Consider the following 23,312-nt stretch of genomic DNA (forward strand, 5'->3'; position numbering starts at 1 on the left):
TTTTCAAATCGGCCTTGCCAGTTTCTCCCCCAGAGAGGGAAATAGTTTCAGCTGCCATACAAAAGCTGTGTCAACAGCAGGTGATTATCAAGGTTCCCCTAATGCAACAGGGGAAAGGGTTTTATTCAACCCTATTTGTGGTCCCGAAGCCGGATGGCTCAGGCAGACCAATTCTGAATCTAAAATCCCTGAACCTATATTTGAAAAGGTTCAAATTCAAGATGGAATCTCTCCGGGCAGTGATCTTCAACCTGGAAGGGGGGGATTTTATGGTGTCACTAGACATAAAAGATGCATACCTTCATGTCCCCATATATCCGCCTCATCAGACGTACCTGAGACTCGCTGTACAGGAATGTCATTACCAGTTTCAGACGTTGCCGTTTGGGCTTTCCACGGCCCCGAGAATTTTCACCAAGGTAATGGCGGAAATAATGGTGCTCATGCGCAAGCAAGGAGTCAAATTATCCCATTCTTGGACGATCTCCTGATAAAGGCAAGATCAAGAGATCAGTTACTGAAAAGCGTGTCTCTCTCCCTGAGAGTACTACAACAACACGGCTGAATTCTAAATCTACCAAAGTCGCAGTTGGTTCCGACAACTCTGCTGTCATTTTGGGCATGGTTCTGGACACGGGGGGAAAAAAGAGGGTTTTTCTCCCAATGGAAAAAGCCCAGGAACTCCAGAACATGGTCAAGGACCTGCTAAAACCAAAAAGAGTGTCGGTTCATCAATGCACTCGAGTATTGGGAGAGATGGTGGCGGCTTACGAGGCCATTCCGTTCGGCAGGTTCCATGCGAGAACTTTTTCAGTGGGACCTTCTGGACAAGTGGTCAGGGTCCCATCTACAAATGCATCATAACATAAGCCTGTCCTCCAAGGCCAGGGTATCTCTCCTGTGGTGGCTTCAGAGTGCTCACCTTCTAGAGGGTCGCGGGTTCGGCATTCAAGATTGGGTTCTTGTGACCACGGACACGAGCCTCCGAGGATGGGGAGCAGTCACACAATAAAGACATTTTCAGGGAATATGGTCAAGCCAGGAGGCTTGTCTACACATCAATGTGCTGGAATTAAGGGCCATATACAACGGCCTACAACAAGCGGAGAATCTTCTTCGCAACCTACCCGTTCTGATCCAGTCAGACAACGTCACAGCCGTGGCGCATGTAAACCGCCAAGGCGGGACAAGGAGCAGAGCAGCAATGGCAGAAGCCTCCAGGATTCTTCGCTGGGCGGAAAAATCATGTAAGCGCTCTGTCAGCGGTCTTCATTCCGGTAGTAGACAATTGGGAAGCAGACTTCCTCAGCAGACACGATCTCCATCCAGGAGAGTGGGGACTTCATAAAGAAGTCTTTGCAGAGGTAACAAGTCGTTGGGGACTTCCTCAAATAGACATGATGGCGTCACGCCTCAACAAAAAGCTTCGGACGTATTGTTCCAGGTCGAGGGACAGTTAGGCAGTGGCGGTGGACGCCCTAGTGACACCGTGGGTGTTTCAGTCGGTCTATGTGTTCCCTCCACTTCCACTCATCTCAAAAATATTGAGAATCATAAGACGAACAAAAGTACACACAATACTCATTGTTCCAGATTGGCCTCGAAGGGCCTGGTATTCAGATCTTCAGTAAATGCTCACAGAAGAGCCGTGGCCTCTTCCTCCCAGGGAAGATCTGTTGCAACAGGGGCCCTGTGTGTTCCAAGACTTACCGCGGTTACGTTTGACGGCATGGCGGTTGAACACCAAATCCTAGCTAGGAAAGGTATTCCGGGGGAAGTCATCCCTACTCTAATCAAAGCTAGGAAGGAGGTAACGGCGAAGCATTATCACCATATCTGGAGGAAATATGTATCTTGGTGTAAAGCCAAGAATGCTCTTACGGAAGATTTTCAGCTGGGTCGTTTTCTCCATTTTTTACAGACAGGAGTGGATATGGTCCTAAAGTTAGGCTCCATTAAGGTGCAGATTTCGGCCTTATCTATATTCTTTCAGAAGGAATTGGCTTCTCTCCCAGAAGTCCAGACTTTTGTAAAGTGAGTGCTGCACATCCAACCTCCTTTTGTGCCCCTAGTGGCACCGTGGGACCTTTAACGTGGTGTTACAGTTCCTTAAATCACACTGGTTTGAACATCTTCAAACGGTTGAATTAAAATTTCTCACTTGGAAAGTGGTCATGTTGTTGGCCTTGGCATCTGCGAGGCGGGTGTCCGAATTGGCGGCTTTGTCTCACAAGCCCCTATCTGATTTTCCATGTGGATCGAGCAGAGTTGAGGACTCGTCCTCAATTTCTGCCTAAAGTGGTTTCGTCGTTTCATATGAACCAACCTATTGTGGTGCTTGTGGCTACGGGTGACTTGGAGGATTCCAAGTCCCTTGATGTAGTCGGGGCCTTAAAAATTTTATGTAGCCAGGACGGCTCGGGTTAGGAAAACAGGCACTGTTTGTCCTGTATGCAGCCAACAAGGTTGGCGCTCCTGCTTCCAAGCAGACTATTGCTCGCTGGATCTGTAACACGATTCAGCAGGCTCATTCTACGGCTGGATTGCCGTTACCAAATTCAGTAAAGGCCCATTCCACTAGGAAGGTGGCCTCATCTTGGGCGGCTGCCCGAGGCGTCTCGGCATTACAGCTTTGCCGAGCAGCTACTTGGTCGGGTTCAAACACTTTTGCAAAATTCTACAAGTTTGATACCCTGGCTGATGAGGACCTCATGTTTGCTCAATCGGTGCTGCAGAGTCATCCGCACTCTCCCGCCCGGTCTGGAGCTTTGGTATAATCCCCATGGTCCTTACGGAGTCCCCAGCATCCTCTAGGACGTAAGAGAAAATAAGATTTTAAACTAGTGATGAGCGGATTCGGTTTTACTCTGTTCTCAAAACGGCATCTTATTGGCTATCCAAAACACGTGACATCCGTGAGCCAATAAGATGCCGTTTTGAGAACCGAGTAAAACCGAATCCGCTCATCACCATTTTAAACCTACCGGTAAATCTTTTTCTCCTAGTCCGTAGAGGATGCTGGGCGCCCGTCCCAGTGCGGACTATTTCTGCAAGGCTTGTATTTAGTTGTTGCTTACATAAGGGTTGAGATCAGTCTCTGGCTGATGCTGTTAACTGGTTTAGTATATACCATGTTGTACGGTGTGGCTGGTATGTGTCTCGCCCTTAGATTAACAAAATTCCTTTCCTTGTACTGTCCGTCTCCTCTGGGCACAGTTCTATAACTGAGGTCTGGAGGAGGGGCATAGAGGGAGGAGCCAGTTCACACCCATCTAAAGTCTTTAGAGTGCCCATGTCTCCTGCGGAGCCCATCTATACCCCATGGTCCTTACGGAGTCCCCAGCATCCTCTACGGACTAGGAGAAAAAGATTTACCGGTTGTTTTAAAATCTTATTTCTCTGACGTCCTAGTGGATGCTGGAAACTCCGTAAGGACCATGGGGAATAGACGGGCTCCGCAGGAGACTGGGCACTCTAAAAGAAAGATTAGGTACTATCTGGTGTGCACTGGCTCCTCCCACTATGACCCTCCTCCAGACCTCAGTTAGATTTCTGTGCCCGGCCGAGCTGGATGCACACTAGGGGCTCTCCTGAGCTCCTAGAAAGAAAGTTTTATTTTAGGTTTTTTATTTTACAGTGAGACCTGCTGGCAACAGGCTCACTGCATCGAGGGACTAAGGGGAGAAGAAGCGAACCTACCTGCTTGCAGCTAGCTTGGGCTTCTTAGGCTACTGGACACCATTAGCTCCAGAGGGATCGACCGCATGGAACTGGCCTTGGTGTTCGTTCCCGGAGCCGCGCCGCCGTCCCCCTTACAGAGCCAGAAGCAAGAAGAGGTCCGGAAAATCGGCGGCAGAAGACATCAGTCTTCACCAAGGTAGCGCACAGCACTGCAGCTGTGCGCCATTGCTCCTCATACACACTTCACACTCCGGTCACTGAGGGTGCAGGGCGCTGGGGGGGGGCGCCCTGAGCAGCAATAAAAACACCTTGGCTGGCAAATATATCACAATATATAGCCCCAGAGGCTATATATGTGATAAATACCCCTGCCAGAATCCATAAAAAAAGCGGGAGAAAAGTCCGCGAAAAAGGGGCGGAGCTATCTCCCTCAGCACACTGGCGCCATTTTCTCTTCACAGTGCAGCTGGAAGACAGCTCCCCAGGCTCTCCCCTGTAGTTTGCAGGCTCAAAGGGTTAAAAAGAGAGGGGGGGCACTAAATTTAGGTGCAATATTGTATATACAAGCAGCTATTGGGAAAAATTCACTCAATATAGTGTTAATCCCTAAATTATATAGCGCTCTGGTGTGTGCTGGCATACTCTCTCTCTGTCTCCCCAAAGGGCTGTGTGGGGTCCTTTCCTCAGTCAGGTCATTCCCTGTGTGTGTGCGGTGTGTCGGTACGGCTGTGTCGACACGTTTGATGAGGAGGCTTATGTGGTGGCAGAGCAGATGCCGATAAATGTGATGTCGCCCCCTGTGGGGCCGACACCAGAGTGGATGGATAGTTGGAAGGTATAAACCGACAGTGTCAACTCCTTACATAAAAGGCTGGATGACGTAACAGCTGTGGGACAGCCGGCTTCTCAGCCCGCGCCTGCCCAGGCGTCTCAAAGGCCATCAGGGGCTTAAAAACGCCCGCTCCCTCAGATGGCAGACACAGATGTCGACACGGAGTCTGACTCCAGTGTCGACGAGGTTGAGACATATACATAATCCACTAGGAGCATCCGTTACATGATCCCGGCAATAAAAAATGTGTTACACATTTCTGACATTAACCCAAGTACCACTAAAAAAGGGTTTTATGTTTGGGGAGAAAAAGCAGGCAGTGTTTTGTTCCCCCATCAAATGAGTGAATGAAGTGTGAAAAAGCGTGGGTTCCCCCGATAAGAAACTGGTAATTTCTAATAAGTTACTGATGGCGTACCCTTTCCCGCCAGAGGATAAGTTACGCTGGGAGATATCCCCTAGGGTGGATAAGGCGCTCACACTTTTGTCAAAAAAGGTGGCACTGCCGTCTTAGGATACGGCCACTTTGAAGGTACCTGCTGATTAAAAAGCAGGAGGCTATCCTGAAGTCTGTATTTACACACTCAGGTACTAGACTGAGACCTGCAGATAGTGCTGCTGCAGCGTGGTCTGTGACCCTGTCAAACAGGGATACTATTTTGCGAACATAAGAGCATATTAAAGATGTCGTCTTATATATGAGAGATGCACAGAGGGATATTTTGCCGGCTGGCATCCAGAATTAATGCAATGTCCATTCTGTCAGGAGGATATTAGAGACCCGACACTGGACAGGTGATGCTGACTTTAAAAGGCACAGAGCCTTATAAGGGTGAGGAATTGTTTGGGGATGGTCTCTGGGACCTCGTATCCACAGCAACAGCTGGGAAGAAATTTTTTTTACCTCCGGTTTCCTCACAGCCTAAGAAAGCACTGTATTATCAGGTACTGTCCTTTCGGCTTCAGAAAAGCAAGCGGGTCAAAGGCGCTTCCTTTCTGCACAGAGACGAGGGAAGAGGGAAAAAGCTGCACCAGTCAGCCAGTTCCCAGAATCCAAATTCTTCCCTCGCTTCCTCTGAGTCCACCGCATGATGCGGGGGCTCCACAGGCGTAGCCAGGTACGGTGGGGGGCCGCCTCAAAAATTTCAGCGATCAGTGGACTCGCTCACAGGTGGATCCCTGGATCTTTCAAGTAGTATCTCAGGGGTACAAGCTGGAATTCGAGGCGTCTCCCCCCCGCCGTTTCCTCAAATCTGCCTTGCCGACAACTCCCTCAGGCAGGGAGGCTGTGCTAGAGGCAATTCACAAGCTGTATTCCCAGCAGGTGATAGTCAAGGTGCCCCTACTTCAACAAGGACCGGGTTACTATTCCACACTGTTTGTGGTACCGAAACCGGACGGTTCGGTGAGACCCATTTTAAATTTGAAATCCTTGAACACATACATAAAAAAATTCAAGTTCAAGGTGGAATCGCTCAGGGCGGTTATTGCAAGCCTGGAGGAGGGGGATTACATGGTATCCCTGGACATCAAGGATACTTACCTACATGTCCCCATTTACCATCCTCACCAGGAGTACCTCAGATTTGTGGTACAGGATTGCCATTACCAATTCCAAACACTGCCGTTTGGACTGTCCACGGCACCGAGGGTCTTTACCAAGGTAATGGCAGAAATGATGATACTCCTTCGAAAAAAAGGGAGTTATAATTATCCCGTACTTGGACGATCTCCTTATAAAGGCCAGGTCCAAGGAGCAGTTGTTGGTCGGAGTAGCACTATCTCGGGAAGTGCTACAACAGCACGGATGGATTCTATACATTCCAAAGTCACAGCTGGTTCCTACCACACGCCTACTGTTCCTGGGGATGGTTCTGGACACAGAACAGAAAAAAGTGTTTCTCCCGCAGGAGAAAGCCAAGGAGCTGTCATCTTTAGTCAGAGACCTCCTGAAACCAAAACAGGTATCGGTGCATCACTGCACACGAGTCCTGGGAAAAATGGTAGCTTCTTACGAAGCAAAATTCCATTCGACAGGTTCCATGCAAGAACCTTTCAGTGGGACCTCTTGGACAAGTGGTCGGGATCGCATCTTCAGATGCATCGGCTGATAACCCTGTCTCCAAGGACCAGGGTATCTCTACTGTGGTGGCTGCAGAGTGCTCTTCTTTAAGAGGGCCGCAGATTCGGCATACAGGACTGGGTCCTGGTAACCACGGATGCCAGCCTTCGAGGCTGGGGGGCAGTCACACAGGGAAGAAATTTCCAAGGACTTTGGTCAAGTCAGGAGTCGTCCCTACACATAAATATTCTGGAACTGAGGGCCATTTACAATGCCCCAAGTCTGGCAAGGCCTCTGCTTCAAAACCAGCCGGTACTGATCCAATCGGACAACATCACGGCAGTCGCCCATGTAAACCGACAGGGCGGCACAAGAAGCAGGATGGCGATGGCAGAAGCCACATGGATTCTCCGATGGGCGGAAAATCACGTCTTAGCACTGTCAGCAGTGTTCATTCCGGGAGTGGTCAACTGGGAAGCAGACTTCCTCAGCAGACACGACCTACACCCGGGAGAGTGGGGACTTCATCCAGAAGTCTTCCAACTGTTGGTAAACCGTTGGGAAAGGCCACAGGTGGACATGATGGCGTCCCGCCTAAACAAAAAACTAGATATTGCGCCAGGTCAAGGGACCCTCAGGCAATAGCTGTGGACGCTCTAGTGACACCGTGGGTGTACCAGTCGGTTTATGTATTCCCTCCTCTGCCTCTCATACCAAAGGTACTGAGAATAATAAGAAAACGAGGAGTAAGAACGATACTCGTGGTTACGGATGGGCCAAGAAGAGCTTGGTACCCAGAACTTCAAGAAATGATATCAGAGGACCCATGGCCTCTACCGCTCAGACAGGATCTGCTACAGCAGGGGCCCTGTCTGTTCCAAGACTTACCGCGGCTGCGTTTGACGGCATGGCGGTTGAATTCCGGATCCTAAAGGAAAAGGGCATTCCGGAGGAAGTCATTCCTACGCTGATAAAAGCCAGAAAAGAAGTAACCGCAAACCATTATCACCGTATTTGGCGAAAATATGTTGCGTGGTGTGAGGCCAGGAAGGCCCCAACAGAGGAATTTCAGCTGGGTCGTTTTCTGCACTTCCTACAGTCAGGAGTGACTATGGGCCTAAACTTGGGTTCCATTAAGGTCCAGATTTCGGCTCTGCCGATTTTCTTCCAGAAAGAACTGGCTTCACTGCCTGGAGTTCAGACATTTGTAAAGGGAGTGCTACATATTCAGCCCCCTTTTGTGCCTCCTGTGGCACCTTGGGATCTCAACGTGGTGTTGAGTTTCCTAAAATCACATTGGTTTGAGCCACTTAAAACTGTGGATTTGAAATATCTCACGTGGAAAGTGGTCATGTTATTGGCCTTGGCTTCGGCCAGGCGTGTGTCAGAATTGGTGGCTTTGTCATGTAAAAGCCCTTATCTGATTTTCCATATGGATAGGGCAGAATTGAGGACTCGTCCCCAGTTTCTCCCTAAGGTGGTATCAGCTTTTCACTTGAACCAACCTATTGTAGTGCCTGCGGCTACTAGGGACTTGGAAGATTCCAAGTTACTGGACGTAGTCAGGGCCTTAAAAATTTATATTTCCAGGACGGCTGGAGTCAGGAAAACTGACTCGCTTTTTATCCTGTAGGCACCCAACAAAATAGGTACTCCTGCTTCTAAGCAGACTATTGCTCGCTGAATTTGTAGCACAATTCAGCTGGAGCATTCTGCGGCTGGATTGCCGCATCCTAAATCGGTACAAGCCCATTACACGAGGAAAGTGGGCTCATCTTGGGCGGCTGCCCGAGGGGTCTCGGCTTTACAACTTTGCCGAGCTGCAACTTGGTCAGGGGCAAACACGTTTGCAAAATTCTACAATTTTGATACCCTGGCTGAGGAGGACCTTGAGTTCTCTCATTCGGTGCTGCAGAGTCATCCGCACTCTCCCGCCCGTTTGGGAGCTTTGGTATAATCCCCATGGTCCTTACGGAGTTCCCAGCATCCACTAGGACGTCAGAGAAAATAAGAATTTACTCACCGGTAATTCTATTTCTTGTAGTCCGTAGTGGATGCTGGGCGCCCATCCCAAGTGCGGATTGTCTGCAATACTTGTATGTAGTTATTGCCTAACTAAGGGTTATTGTTGAGCCATCTGTTGAGAGGCTCAGTTATATTTCATACTGGTAACTGGGTATAGTATCACGAGTTATACGGTGTGATTGGTGTGGCTGGTATGAGTCTTACCCGGGATTCAAAATCCTTCCTTATTGTGTCAGCTCTTCCGGGCACAGTATCCTAACTGAGGTCTGGAAGAGGGTCAGAGTGGGAGGAGCCAGTGCACACCAGATAGTACCTAATCTTTCTTTTAGAGTGCCCAGTCTCCTGCGGAGCCCGTCTATTCCCCATGGTCCTTACGGAGTTCCCAGCATACACTACGGACTACGAGAAATAGATTTACCGGTGAGCTAAATCTTATTTTCTCTGACGTCCTAGTTTAGACGGGCTCCGCAGGAGACTGGGCACTCTAAAAGAAAGATTAGGTACTATCTGGTGTGCACTGGCTCCTCCCTCTATGCCCCTCCTCCAGACCTCAGTTAGAATCTGTGCCCGGCCAGAGCTCGGTGCTCCTAGTGGGCTCTCCTGAGCTTGCTAGAAAAGAAAGTATTTGTTAGGTTTTTTATTTTCAGTGAGATCTGCTGGCAACAGACTCACTGCTTCGTGGAACTGAGGGGAGAGAAGCAAACCTACCTGCTTGCAGCTAGCTTGTGCTTCTTAGGCTACTGGACACCATTAGCTCCAGAGGGTTCGAACACAGGGCCTGATCTCGATCGTCCGTTCCCGGAGCCGCGCCGCCGTCCCCCTTGCAGAGCCAGAAGACAGAAGAAGGAGATAAAATCGGCGGCAGAAGACTCCGGTCTTCATTAAGGTAGCGCACAGCACTGCAGCTGTGCGCCATTGCTCCCACTGCATACCACACACTCCGGTCACTGTAGGGTGCAGGGCGCTGGGGGGGGGGGCGCCCTGGGCAGCAATAAGAATACCTTTTGGCACATTATGCACATAATACAGTCTGGAAAACTGTATATGTGCAAAAAACCCCGCCATTAAGATATACAAAACGCGGGAGAAGCCCGCCGCTGAGGGGGCGGGGCCTTCTTCCTCAGCACACCAGCGCCATTTTCTCTTCACAGCTCCGCTGGAAGGACGCTGCCCAGGCTCTCCCCTGCAGTATCCTGTACAAGTAGGGTAAAAAAGAGAGGGGGGCACATAAATTTATGCGCAAATAAGATATAAGCAGCTATTGGGAAAAATCACTCAGTATAGTGTAAATCCCTGTGTTATATAGCGCTGTGGTGTGTGCTGGCATACTCTCTCTCTGTCTCCCCAAAGGACTTTGTGGGGTCCTGTCCTCAGTCAGAGCATTCACTGTGTGTGTGTGCGCTGTGTCGGTACGGCTGTGTCGACATGTTTGGTGAGGAGGGTTACGTGGAGGCGGAGCAAGGGCAGATAAGTGTGGTGTCGCCCCCGACGGGGCCGACACCGGATTGGATGGATATGTGGAAGGTCTTAACAGACAGTGTTAACTCCTTACATAAAAGGTTCGATGACGCAGCAGCCTTGGGACAGCCGGGATCTCAGCCCGCGCCTGCCCAGGCGTCTCAGAGGCCATCAGGGGCTCATAAACGCCCGCTAGCTCAGATGGTAAACACAGATGTCGACACGGAGTCTGACTCCAGTGTAGATGAGGATGAAACAAATGTACAGTCTACAAAAGCCATCCGATGCATGATAACTGCAATGAAAAATGTATTGCACATTTCTGATATTAACCCGGTTACCACCAAGAAGGGTATTATGTTTGGGGAGAAAAAGCAGCCAGTGACTTTTCCCCCATCTGATGAATTAAATGAATTGTGTGAGGAAGCGTGGAGTTCCCCCGATAAGAAACTAGTGATTTCTAAGAGGTTACTGATGGCGTACCCTTTCCCGCCAACGGACAGGTTACGTTGAGAAACATCCCCTAGGGTGGACAAGGCGCTCACACGCTTATCAAAAAAGGTGCCACTGCCGTCTCAGGATACGGCCGCCTTAAAGGAGCCTGCGGATAGAAAGCAGGAGGCTATCCTGAAGTCTGTGTATACACACTCAGGTACTATACGGAGACCTGCTATTGCTTCAGCATGGATGTGTAGTGCTGCAGCCGCATGGTCTGATTCCCTGTCAGACAACATTGATTCCCTCGACAGGGATACTATTTTGCTAACCATAGAACATATAAAAGACGTCGTCTTATATATGCGGGATGCACAGAGGGACATTTGCCTGCTGGCATCTAGAATTAATGCAATGTCCATTTCTGCCAGGAGAGTATTATGGACTCTGCAGTGAACAGGTGATGCTGATTCTAAAAGACACATGGAGGTTTTGCCTTATAAGGGTGAGGAATTGTTTGGGGACGGTCTCTCGGACCTCGTATCCACGGCAACAGCCGGGAAGTCAACTTTTTTTTTAACCTCAGTTTCCCTCACAGCCTAAGAAAGCACCGTATTATCATATACAGTCCTTTCGGCCTCAGAAAGGCAAGCGAATCAGAGGCGCATAATTTCTGCCCAGAGGCAGGGGTAGAGAAAAGAAGCTGCACCAGGCAGCCAGTTCCCAGGAACAAAAATCCTCCCCCGCTTCCTCTAAGTCCACCGCATGACGCTGGGGCTCCACAGGCGGAGCCAGGTGCGGTGGGGGCGCGTCTCCGAAACTTCAGCAACCAGTGGGTTCGCTCACAAGTGGATCTCTGGGCTGTACAAATTGTATCTCAGGGATACAAGCTGGAATTCGAGGCGACTCCCCCTTGCCGTTACCTCAAATCAGCCTTGCCAGCTGCTCCCAGGGAAAGGGAGGTAGTACTGGCGGCAATTCACAAGCTGTACCTCCAGCAGGTGATAATCAAGGTTCCCCTCCTTCAACAGGGTCGGGGTTACTATTCCACAATGTTTGTGGTACCGAAACCAGACTGTTCGGAAATCCTTGAACACTTATATAAGGAAGTTCAAGTTTAAAATGGAATCGCTCAGGGCGGTTATTGCAAGCCTGGAAGAGGGGGATTTTATGGTGTCGCTGGACATCAAGTATGCTTACTTGCATGTCCCCGTTTACCCACCTCACCAGGAGTACCTCAGGTTTGTGGTACAGGATTGTTATTACCAATTCCAGACGTTGCCGTTTGGTCTGTCCACGGCACCGAGAGTATTTACCAAGGTAATGGCCGAAATGATGATACTCCTTCGGAAAAAGGGAGTTTTAATTATCCCGTACTTGGACGATCTCCTTATAAAGGCGAGGTCCAGAGAGCAGTTGTTAGTCAGCGTAGCACTCTCTCAGGAAGTGTTGCAACAGCACGGCTGGATTCTGAATATCCCAAAGTCGCAGCTGATTCCTGCGACGCATCTGCTCTTCCTGGGCATGATTCTGGACACAGAACAGAAGAAGGTGTTTCTCCCGGTGGAGAAGGCCCAGGAATTGTTATCTCTGGTCAGGGACCTCCTGAAACCAAAACAGGTGTCGGTGCATCACTGCACGCGAGTCCTGGGAAAGATGGTGGCTTCTTACGAAGCAATTCCCTTCGACAGGTTCCATGCAAGGATCTTTCAGTGGGATCTGTTAGACAAATGGTCCGGATCGCATCTTCAGATGCATCGGTTGATCACCCTGTCCCCAAGGGCCAGGGTGTCTCTGCTGTGGTGGCTGCAGAGTGCTCATCTTCTCGAGGGCCGCAGATTCGGCATACAGGACTGGGTCCTGGTGACCACGGACGCAAGCCTCCGAGGATGGGGGGCAGTCACTCAGGGAAGGAACTTCTAAGGACAGTGGTCAAGTCAGGAGACTTCACTACACATAAATATACTGGAACTAAGGGCCATTTACAACGCCCTGAGTCAAGCAGAGCCCCTGCTTCAAAACCAACCAGTGCTGATTCAATCAGACAACATCACGGCGGTCGCCCATGTAAACCGCCAGGGCGGCGATGGCAGAAGCCACAAGGATTGGCGGAAAATCACGTGCTAGCATTGTCAGCAGTGTTCATTCCGGGAGTGGACAACTGGGAAGCAGACTTCCTCAGCAGGCACGACCTCCACCCGGGAGAGTGGGGACTTCATCCAGAAGTCTTCACGCAGATTGTAAACCGTTGGGAACGGCCACAGGTGGACATGATGGCGTCCCGCCTCAACAAAAAGCTAAAAAAAATATTGCGCCAGGTCAAGGGACCCTCAGGCGATAGCTGTGGACGCACTAGTGACACCGTGGGTGTACCAGTCGGTTTATGTGTTCCCTCCTCTTCCTCTCATACCCAAGGTACTGAGGATAGTAAGAAAGAGAGGAGTAAGAACTATACTCATCGTTCCGGATTGGCCAAGAAGAACTTGGTACCCAGAACTACAAGAGATGATCTCAGAGGACCCATGGCCTCTGCCTCACAGACAGGACCTGTTACAGCAGGGGCCCTGTCTGTTCCAAGACATACCGCGGCTGCGTTTGACGGCATGGCGGTTGAACGCCAGATCCTAACGGAAAAGGGCATTCCGGATGAAGTGATTCCTACGCTGATAAAGGCTAGGAAAGACGTGACAGCACAACATTATCACCGTATATGGCGAAAATATGTTGCTTGGTGTGAGGCCAGAAAGGCCCCTACAGAGGAATTCCAGCTGGGTCGATTCCTGCACTTCGTACAGTCAGGAGTGACTATGGGCCTAAAATTAGGATCCATAAAGGTCCAGATTTCGGCCCTATCTATTTTCTTTCAAAAAGAACTGGCTTCACTGCCTGAAGTTCAGACGTTTGTTAAGGGAGTGCTGCATATTCAGCCCCCTTTTGTGCCTCCAGTGGCACCTTGGGATCTTAACGTTGTGTTGGATTTCCTGAAATCCCACTGGTTTGAGCCACTTAAGACCGTGGAGCTAAAATATCACACGTGGAAAGTGGTCATGCTATTGGCCTTGGCTTCGGCTAGGCGTGTGTCAGAATTGGCGGCTTTGTCATGTAAAAGCCCTTATCTGATCTTCCATATGGACAGAGCAGAATTGAGGACTCGTCCCCAATTTCTCCCTAAGGTGGTATCACCGTTTCATTTGAACCAACCTATTGTGGTGCCTGCGGCTACTCGGGACTTGGAGGACTCCAAGGTACTGGATGTAGTCAGGGCTTTGAAAATCTATGTAGCCAGGACGGCTGGAGTCAGGAAAACTGACTCGCTGTTTATCCTGCATGCACCCAACAAGCTGGGTGCTCCTGCTTCAAAGCAAACTATTGCGCGCTGGATCTGTAACACGATTCAGCAAGCTTATTCTGCGGCAGGATTGCCGCATCCTAAATCGGTAAAAGCCCATTCCACAAGGAAGGTGGGCTCTTCTTGGGCGGCTGCCCGAGGGGTCTCTGCTTTACAGCTTTGCCGAGCTGCTACTTGGTCGGGTTCAAACACATTTGCTAAGTTCTACAAGTTTGATACCCTGGCTGAGGAGGACCTTGCCTTTGCTCATTCGGTGCTGCAGAGTCATCCGCACTCTCCCGCCCGTTTGGGAGCTTTGGTATAATCCCCATTGTCCTTACGGAGTTCCCAGCATCCACTAGGACGTCAGAGAAAATAAGAATTTACTCACCGGTAATTCTATTTCTCGTAGTCCGTAGTGGATGCTGGGCGCCCGTCCCATGTGCGGACTCTCTACGATACATGTATATAGTTATTGCTTAACTAAAGGGTTGTTGTTATGAGCCATCTGTTACTGAGGCTCAGTTGTTGTTCATACTGCTAACTGGGTATGGTTATCACAAGTTGTACGGTGTGATTGGTGTGGCTGGTATGAGTCTTACCCTGGATTCCAAATCCTTTCCTTGTTGTGTCAGCTCTTCCGGGCACAGTTTCCTTAACCGAGGTCTGGAGGAGGGGCATAGAGGGAGGAGCCAGTGCACACCAGATAGTACCTAATCTTTCTTTTAGAGTGCCCAGTCTCCTGCGGAGCCCGTCTATTCCCCATGGTCCTTACGGAGTTCCCAGCATCCAATACGGACTACGAGAAATAGAATTACCGGTGAGTAAATTCTTATTTTTGTTTCCTACATGTCTCAAACTATGGGCTGTGCCATGCTATGTTCTGGCATTGCTGAGTCACGTTACAGCAGTTTGGAAAATGTGCCCAGTCCTCTCCTTCGGTACACCGCCCACTAACTGTGTATGGAGCGCCTGTGCCATAACTGGTAGGATGTTACATAGGTGTCCCCACCTTTCAAGGCTTTTTTGTTAATGTACGCCCTTATGTATTTAATGATTTGTTTGCCACGGTAGACCAAATATAAATTGGATCAATTCTCGGGTGACTTGCAATGTAGGGATTAGGCTTTTGTTTGGTTTTTGTATTCTGTAACTCCAGAGAAGTGTAGGTGTGTAGTCAGAGGTTGGGATTGCTGTAATAGCGTTGCAGAGTGATGCCCTTAATATCCACTTTGAGTGTAATGATGGCTGCCTGTATATATATATCCGTATAAGCCGACTTTTTCAGCACTTTTTTTTTTGTGCTGAAAAAGCCACTTCGGCTTATACTCGAGTCAGTGGCAGTGCAGTGTGACAGGCAGAGCAGTGTGAAGGAGGGACACGGAGGAATATGGGTTTCTACAGAGCCAGTGATATGTTTGGAATATGTGGAATCTGTAACAGATCTGTAAGGAGGTCGTCACAGGTTGTCGGAAAAGTCATCAATTAAAAAAATTAAACTGCACAGTAATTGAAATGAGCCGGACATGATGGGGTAGAAAAAGGATTAGTAGAGTATTAGGTGGGAAAACACCGCTCCTACCATAACACAACTCCTATAAAGATGGAGAAGAAGTGTCCTGGCTCTGCAGAGTAGCCTGCGTGATGTCATACAAATATTCGGGGCGTACACTTTAAAGGCAAGCTGACGGATGAGCACAAGAGTACCCGTGCAGCAAAAAAAGCAGCAGACCTCTCAGAACTAGAAGAGGAACGAGCGTCCGTTACTTCACATGGTCTTGGAATATCTACTGACTACAGGCCTGACCCGTCAGCCTCTCCAGTAGGCCCACGTAGTCGAAATGCCTACAGACATGAACAGACCAGGCTTTAAAGAGATCCATTCTTCAGCACAGGTGGCAAAATCAAAATGACTGAGGTACTATTTCAGTCACTTGTGCTCAAGAATGGATATACGTCAAACCTGGACTAGCCGTTATTGAGGATTGCAGTTTATGGATTGTTACCTCTCCCATCAAGGTTCTGTTTCTTTGTGCTGCTCTGCCGCTGAGCCGTCTTCTGGTTTAGACACATACTGTCTCTTAGCTCACCAATATTTCAAGTTCGGATTGTTTGGCAGGTCTTGTCATCAGCAGGCCTACAGCTGGGGTTGCGTAGGCGGTGCAACAGTCCGTCTTGGCATCTGCCTGTCCAGTTTTATTAGTGTATTGCATATACTGTATCTCTCCTGCGCTTCCAGGCTGCCATAACTACTCCATCAGGTCGGAGAGGCGCTCGCCTGTATATCATACTATTTTGTGTGTAATACAGGCAGGTTCCCTCTGTAGCAGGGATTTGTTTGCCCTCCAAAGTCACAGTTGCTGTACTTAAGTCGTTTATAGATTTATTGCAGGAGGTTTGAATTATTGATTGATTAAGTTGTACAATAATGTCTTTTGATTCATTTCCTTCTGTTAAGGGTTGTGTCAGGTAAGGTATATTTATTGTTAAATAATGTGCTTGGTTTATATTTTTGTTAATTATTAATGTCAATGTATGTGTCACTACTAAATAAAAAGTACATAAAGAAATAAGCAAGACAAGAAAAAAACGACTTACAGTGCAAGACAATGCAGGACAAGTACATGACTTAGAAATATTGCTGCATCCGCGGTCCTAACACTCAGCTAAGCAACAGGGCGGCATAAACGAGGGATAGGTGTCATTGTAAGGGGTATAGAGTAGATCAGTGGTTCTCAAACTCGGTCCTCAGGACCCCACACGGTTCAATTTTCCATGTCACCCAACAGGTGCACTGTGTATCACCAACTGCCACATTTTAAAAATCTACAGGTGACCTGCAAAACATGAACCGCGTGGGGTCCTAAGGACCGAGTTTGAGAACCTGTGGAGGAGATGATAGTATAAGTAAGGGGAACTAGGGCACATGAGGGTAGAGGGCCCTACTTGGGAGAGCTTACATTCTAAAGGGTAGGGGCAGTCAGTGAGCATGGGGCAGAGGGTTAGGATGAGAGCTGAATGGCTTGGATGAAGTGGGTCTTGAGAGGGCTTACGGTCATTAGGTCGACCACTATTGGTCGACATACATTAGGTAGACATGGGAAAAAGGTCGACATGAGTTTTTCACTTTATTTTTTATTTATTTTTTCCTTCATTTTTTGATCTTTTCATACTTTACGATCCACGAGGACTACGATTGGGAACTGTAACCTGTGCCGAGCGCAGCGGGGCACCTTGCCTGAAGCATTCGAGGGGACTGGGTGCACTAATTGGGGTTCCCTGTCACTTTTCGAAGGAAACAACAATTTTTTTTAAATTTATTTATTTATTAAATCATCATGTCGGCCTTTTTCCATGACCAGTAGTGGTCGACATAATGACTGTCGACCTAATTCTTGTCTACCTAATGACCCATACCCCTTGAGAGCCTGTTTGAAGTTTTATGGAGAGGGAAGAATTCCAGAGGTAGGGACCAGTGCTGGCAACATCTTGGAGATGAGTGGGGGGGGGGGGAGTAATAACTTGGCAGGAGAGGCAGCAAAGCGGACGGATGGCAGTGTAGAGGGAGATGAGGTCAGAGATGTAAATGGGAGAGGAATGAGGGAGAGCATAGTGAGTGTGAGAAGCTTGGAGGGGAATATGCCTGTGTAGGGCTTGTAGGAGATAGGAATCAGATGTAGTATGTTTGGAGAGGAAGATGACCCAGGCAGCAGCATGGAGAGGAGAGTGTCTGGGAGGCAAGATAGGAGGAGGTTACAGTAGTTCAGTCTAGAGATGACCAGTGAGTGGATGCAGGTCTTGGTTGCCTCCGGGGTGAGAAAGGGTCTGATCCTGGAAATACTCTTGACGTGCAAATGACAGGACTGCAAAAGCTAATGGATGTGGTTTCAAGGAGAGAGAGGATAACTCCAAGATGGCACACTTGGGAACTAGAGGAGATGGTGGTGCTGTCAATAGATAATGAGTTTGTAAGAGGTGAGGTTATTCGGGAGGGAAGGAAGATGATCAGCTCAGTCTTTCAACATGTTAAGTTGAAGAAAGCGCTGGTATATCCAGAATTAAATAGTAGAGACAGTTGGAGATACAAGTGAGGAGAGAGGACGACAGGTGAAGGAAGAGATGATAGATTCAAGTATCATCTGCATAGATATGATATTGGAGGTCAAAAGAGCAGATGAGCTCACTTAGAGGTGACATATAGGGGGGAATTCAATTGTTATGGCCAGATCTCCCGTCTAAAGTGACGATTAATGTCCCCTATCGCTCTAATCGTGGTCATTCGTGTCTGGTTTAGCTGCGTAAAGCGGCTAAACCCAACTAAACTAATGAGTGCGATCGGGGAAAAGTGTCACCTTTCACACATTTCAGCTCGCCACCCCCGGAATAGCTCTGTTCGGTGCCATCTACTGGTTGCCGGTGGCAATAACATTTCAACCTTGCCTGAAGAGTGAAAATATAGGTCCAAGAACAGAACCTTAAGGGGCACCTACTGCTAGTGGAAATGGGGGGGGGGGGGGAGAGATTGAGTAATGAGAGGAGACAGAACAATCAGAGAGGTAGGAGGACAGCCAGGAGAGGGCAGTATTGTGCAAACTAAAGGAGTGAAGGATTTGCAGGAGGAGAGGGTGTCCCACAGTGTCAGAGGCTGCAGCAAGTTTGATGAGACTGAGCAGAGAGTAGTGGCCATTGGATTTAGCAACAAGGGGGTCATCGCTGACTTTCATGAGGGCAGCTGGGGGTCATCGCTGACTTTCATGAGGGCAGCTTCAGCGCAGTGGCGGGGATGGAAGCCAGCCTGAAATGGGTCAAGCAGTAAAAGTTTGTGCGGGCAGCTAGTCAAACTCTTCACAAAACAGACAGGTGCTGTAAGTCCTTTTTGAGTGGAGCAAAGTGATGTTTGTTTTTTTTTATTACTTTTTGGAGCTTGAATTTTGCTGCTCTCTGATTTAAGGAGTTTGTATGGTCACAGGCATGTGGTTACTTTACGTGCCCAAAATAGAACTAAGCAGTAGGATTGAGTATTGGATTATTACTGATGCTGGCATCACATGTTTTCTTTCAATTGGCCTCCTGTCACCAGTGTAATGCCTGAGAATAACTTTCTCAGTCACCCCGTTCTTTTATGGACATGCTCCAAAATCCGGCAAGTGGGTAACCATCTACCTGTTGTGCTGATTATACTGCAATCCATAGTGTGACCTGCGTGCTGGAAGGTCAGAAATATCTATTTCTTCTTCAGGGTCCAAAGGCATCCACAGGGATGACATTGGGACATGATGTTTATCCCAGTTTAAGGCCCGGTGCTGTGATCTTCTTGTGTGCGAGCAGCTGGAAGGCTGTTTTATTGCCTGTACATAATGCGCTTATAGGCAGAGTATCTTCTGTTTTATAGTAATGCAGATCAGGGCTATGCTCTTCATCCATCCCTGCTGTACTTCACTTCTAGCACGGTGGCATAGTAGTTAGCATTGCTGCTTCACATCACGGAGGTCATGAGTTCAATTCCTGAGCATTGCTCCATCTTTCTGGATTTTGTATGTTTTTCGTCATGTTTGCACGTGTGTGTCCGGATGCTCCGGTTTCCTCCCACATAAAAAAGATATACTGGTAGGTTAATTGCATTCTGATCAGATTATCCCTGGTGTCTGAGCTCTGGTATATTGGGGAATTTAGATGGTGCTCTTCAGTGTGCAGGGACTGACATGTACCCCTTTTCCACTAGCTAAAAAAACACTGGTAAATGCATGGGGGCGCGCATTTACCCGTGTTTTTTGCTAGTGGAAACGGCTCCCTCTGCAAAAACCCGGATCAAGTGATCCGGGAATCCTACATGGGTAGTTTACCGGGTTGAACACTAGTTCAACCCGGTAAGCTGTGCAGTGTAAACGGAAGCCACACAGCTCCCGTTCAGTGTATGGAAGGGCGGTGCTGGGAGATCATGTGATCTCCCAGCGCCGCCCCTGCCGCGTCACCAGCAGCGACACCAACCCGGCAATATGCCGGGTTGTTGAGTGCAGTGGGAAAGGGGGCTCTGATGCGGGTCGCAGCCAAGTAGCACCCGTGTCGGGCTCCCGGCTGCGACCCGCAAGACTAGTGGAAAAGGGGTTTTACATGGCAAATATTCTCTGCACAGCACTGTGTAAATTGGCGCTACGTAAATAAACAAGAATAGTTCTATTAATGCTTTTTGATAAAAATGTGCCCTGTAATGTAAGTGACGGGTGCCTACGGTGATACCAGGCAAAGCGGCAGAATAATGCTTTAATTTTGTTTTGCAGATGGCAGAAAATCTTCAAATCTCGCCTGGTGCAGCTAATAGTGACATATGGAAACACTTTCTTCGTGGTACTAATAGTGATCTTATTGCTGCTTCTGCTAGGTAAGTGCATTGCTAGTTCCTAGTAGGTCTCCCCAGTTCCTAGTAGGTCTCCCCAGTTCCTAGTAGGTCTCCCCAGTTCCTAGTAGGTCTCCCCAGTTCCTAGTAGGTCTCCCCAGTTCCTAGTAGGTCTCCCCAGTTCCTAGTAGGTCTCCCCAGTTCCTAGTAGGTCTCCCCAGTTCCTAGTAGGTCTCCCCAGTTCCTAGTAGGTCTCTCCAGTTCCTAGTAGGTCTCTCCACCCCCCAATAAGAACAGCCTTAAATGGTTTGTGGCATGGCTTCAGCAAAACATCCTTTAGATATTGTGGTCCATGTTTTTGGTGTGTCACTGCGCATGCATTTAAATTGCACTGCGTATGTGCCACCACAATGGCGGTCGCAGAGAGCCAGGGGCAGTTTGTGGGAGGTATCAGGGAGTGGAGGCAGAAACACAGGTGCGTTGTGACCATTTCTGGGGTGTTTGAGCCTGTGACTATATGATCCCGTGTGCAGCTGCAATGGCTCAGACGTCTTACTTCCTGCGGTCATGCTGCGCGACTGTGGGGCAAATCGTATCTTTCATAATCGACTGATCTGCGACAGATGCTGCCTCTTTATACACAGTCACTGGGACATGCAAATCCGTTGCGTGCAATTTTGCAGTTGCAAATGCTTTCACATACGTCCCTGCACCAGGCCCAGAGTCACAAGTCCTAAATGAAGCTTGCCTGTTACCGAGGTACAAGGTAGCGCTTCAGAGTGCAGCTATACATCAATGCTACACAGCACTCTGAAATGGAGTCTTGTTTTGATGTTGCCGCAATGGGAAGAATAAACCTGAATGCCTGGTAACGCGTTCTAGATTCGGAGTAAGGAAGCTGGGAAAAGTGACAGCACTACGTTCAGCTAGCCTATAGCTTGGACTACAGATGGAGCCATGCTCATTTAGGCTTCTCTGCTGCACCTAGGTGCACCAAGGCTTATTAGCATAAACCTTTCATCTGTTCTCCGCTGCAATACAATACAGAGGGAACAATACAGCAGGGGATTAAGTCTGACTGCCCAGGCTCAATGAATCCTATTAAAGGGATAGATGAGGAGGGCTCCATCTGTATTTACAGAATGGGAAGATAATTCTGATTTATTGTGGGATAAGATTGTCTACGTGACTGAGATTTACTTTCCACCTACACACAATTGCTAGCAGATGTCGCAATACAAATGCCCGGCTGGTCCTGGCCACTCTTGATTGTGTGACCACCTCCCGCTCCTGCTTGAAGGACCCTAGAATTGTGGGCCCCAGGACAGCTGCCCAGTGTGCCTATATGTGAAGATGACTTTGTATATAGGGGATGCAGTTAGAATGTCACGGGCGGGATCCCGGTGGCCAAAATAGCAATGCCAGAATCACGCCCGCCGGCCATAATACCCACGGGCAAATGCCGACACAGGTGGGATTCCCAGCGTCAAAATACTGATGCCGAGAAGTCCTCTAAGAGGGACACGCTTGCGTCCTGCTGGGGGGAGGGGGGGGGGGGAGGATGATAAGGTTTAGGCAGGAGAAGTGGGGTTAGGGTGTCAGGACCGGAAGGTTAGGTACCAGGAAGGGGGTGGTTAGGGTGCTAACTACGGGGCTGTCGGGATTTTAATGGACAGAATGCCGACGTTGGTTTCTGACAATTGCCATTCCGTTCATCGGCATTACATACTGAACACGGTGTCTTATATTTGTACTCCTTTGAAGCCAGTTGTAATTTAGATGGAAACATAAGTAACGGTATAAAAGCATTGCTCTGCTTTCTTTTCCAATTACCGGGTGGCGATGTGTTTAATGTGTAAGCTTATTGGGGTCTTCTATTGACTCACAGATCTACAGAAAGCTGCAACAGTATGAAGAGATAGCGGCACAGTCTGGGCTCCCTGACAGGGTCTGTGTTAGGGAATAGGGAGGTCTATGTTGCGCCTACTGTGACTCCTTCTCAGTTCTGCCTTTTATCCCACCTGCAGAAAAGATAGATAAAATACTGCAACATGTCATCTGCGGGGGTGGCAGAGTACAGTAAAATGAAAAAGCAAATAGGCTTCTTTCTTTCTTTCTTTCTTTCTTTCTTTCTTTCTTTCTTTCTTTCTTTCTTTCTTTCTTTCTTTCTTTCTTTCTTTCTTTCTTTCTTTCTTTCTTTCTTTCTTTCTTTCTTTCTTTCTATATAGATAAAATACAAGATGCTCCGAGGCCGCTATGATTGTGTCAACTCTTCAGCCAACTCAGAATTGGCTTGCGCGGTGGTTGACTCCACTCTTTGTGGTCCAATCACTGATGAGTGAGACAGAGGTGTGTCCCTGAGCCACTGTCCTCTCCCCCTGACGCGGTTCTCTGCTCTGCCTCACTCCCTGACCTTTGCGGGGGTCACCACAAGCCTCACGTGCTCTCTGTTGAGCCTATCGATGGGTCCCCCTTCCTTCAACAACACCGTTCCAAATTCAGTGTATTGCAAAGGCATGTGGTGGGAGGAGGACTTAAACGAAAAAAGGTGATGGGAGATGTTGAATGACAATATCTAAATCGTATCTAAGTAAAGTGTTAGTTTTAGGTTTGTCCGGAATTGCACTTTAATTAGCAAACACAAACTTCTCTCTCAAAACAGGCTTCATCTACTGCATTGCGGCTTGGGGGATAGCAGGAGAAGCTGTGCATAGACACATACTTTGCCATGTGTCTCTGTTATTAGCTAGCAGTCTATTATGCCTGATGCATTAATAATGATCTATTAACATGAGTCACGTGCCTGAATTTGGATGAGTAGCCAGGTTTTCTGTCCCACCCCATTTCTGTTTATCACCATGTTATCAGCTGTGGATTGTGTGTATATCGGTTTGTGACAGATGGTAAGGGAATCCCTTTTGTGTACTGATTATTTGTTCAAGAAAAGTATAGTGGCACGTTCAGTTATGCAAGAGGTTCCTCCATAGCCCAGCGAGCTTATACTCCGCAGTATGTTAGAGCAGAAAACCTGGCCTGTTTTTATTCACATCCCCTAGAGGTGCCAGCCAAATCCATGTAGGTAAATAGAAGAAGAAAAAGAAAAGAGAGCTGGGAAACAGTTTATTCAAAGTGTTTGCCAGCGCTTTCTTTTCTCTCT

The 23,312-nt window shown here is 48.5% G+C and overlaps 1 protein-coding gene across 1 annotated transcript in view; it reads left to right on the top strand.

Moving 5' to 3' along the window:
* Positions 1–23,312, top strand: part of BCAP31 (B cell receptor associated protein 31) — a 119,214-nt gene that overhangs the window by 13,037 nt on the left and 82,865 nt on the right. The window contains exon 3 of the mRNA XM_063936308.1: positions 20,100–20,200. Coding sequence (XP_063792378.1) covers positions 20,100–20,200 — 101 coding nt within the window. The remainder of the gene's footprint in view (positions 1–20,099; positions 20,201–23,312) is intronic.

The sequence above is a fragment of the Pseudophryne corroboree genome, chromosome 8, assembly GCF_028390025.1.
Source record: "Pseudophryne corroboree isolate aPseCor3 chromosome 8, aPseCor3.hap2, whole genome shotgun sequence".
Classification (NCBI taxonomy): Eukaryota; Metazoa; Chordata; class Amphibia; order Anura; family Myobatrachidae; genus Pseudophryne; species Pseudophryne corroboree.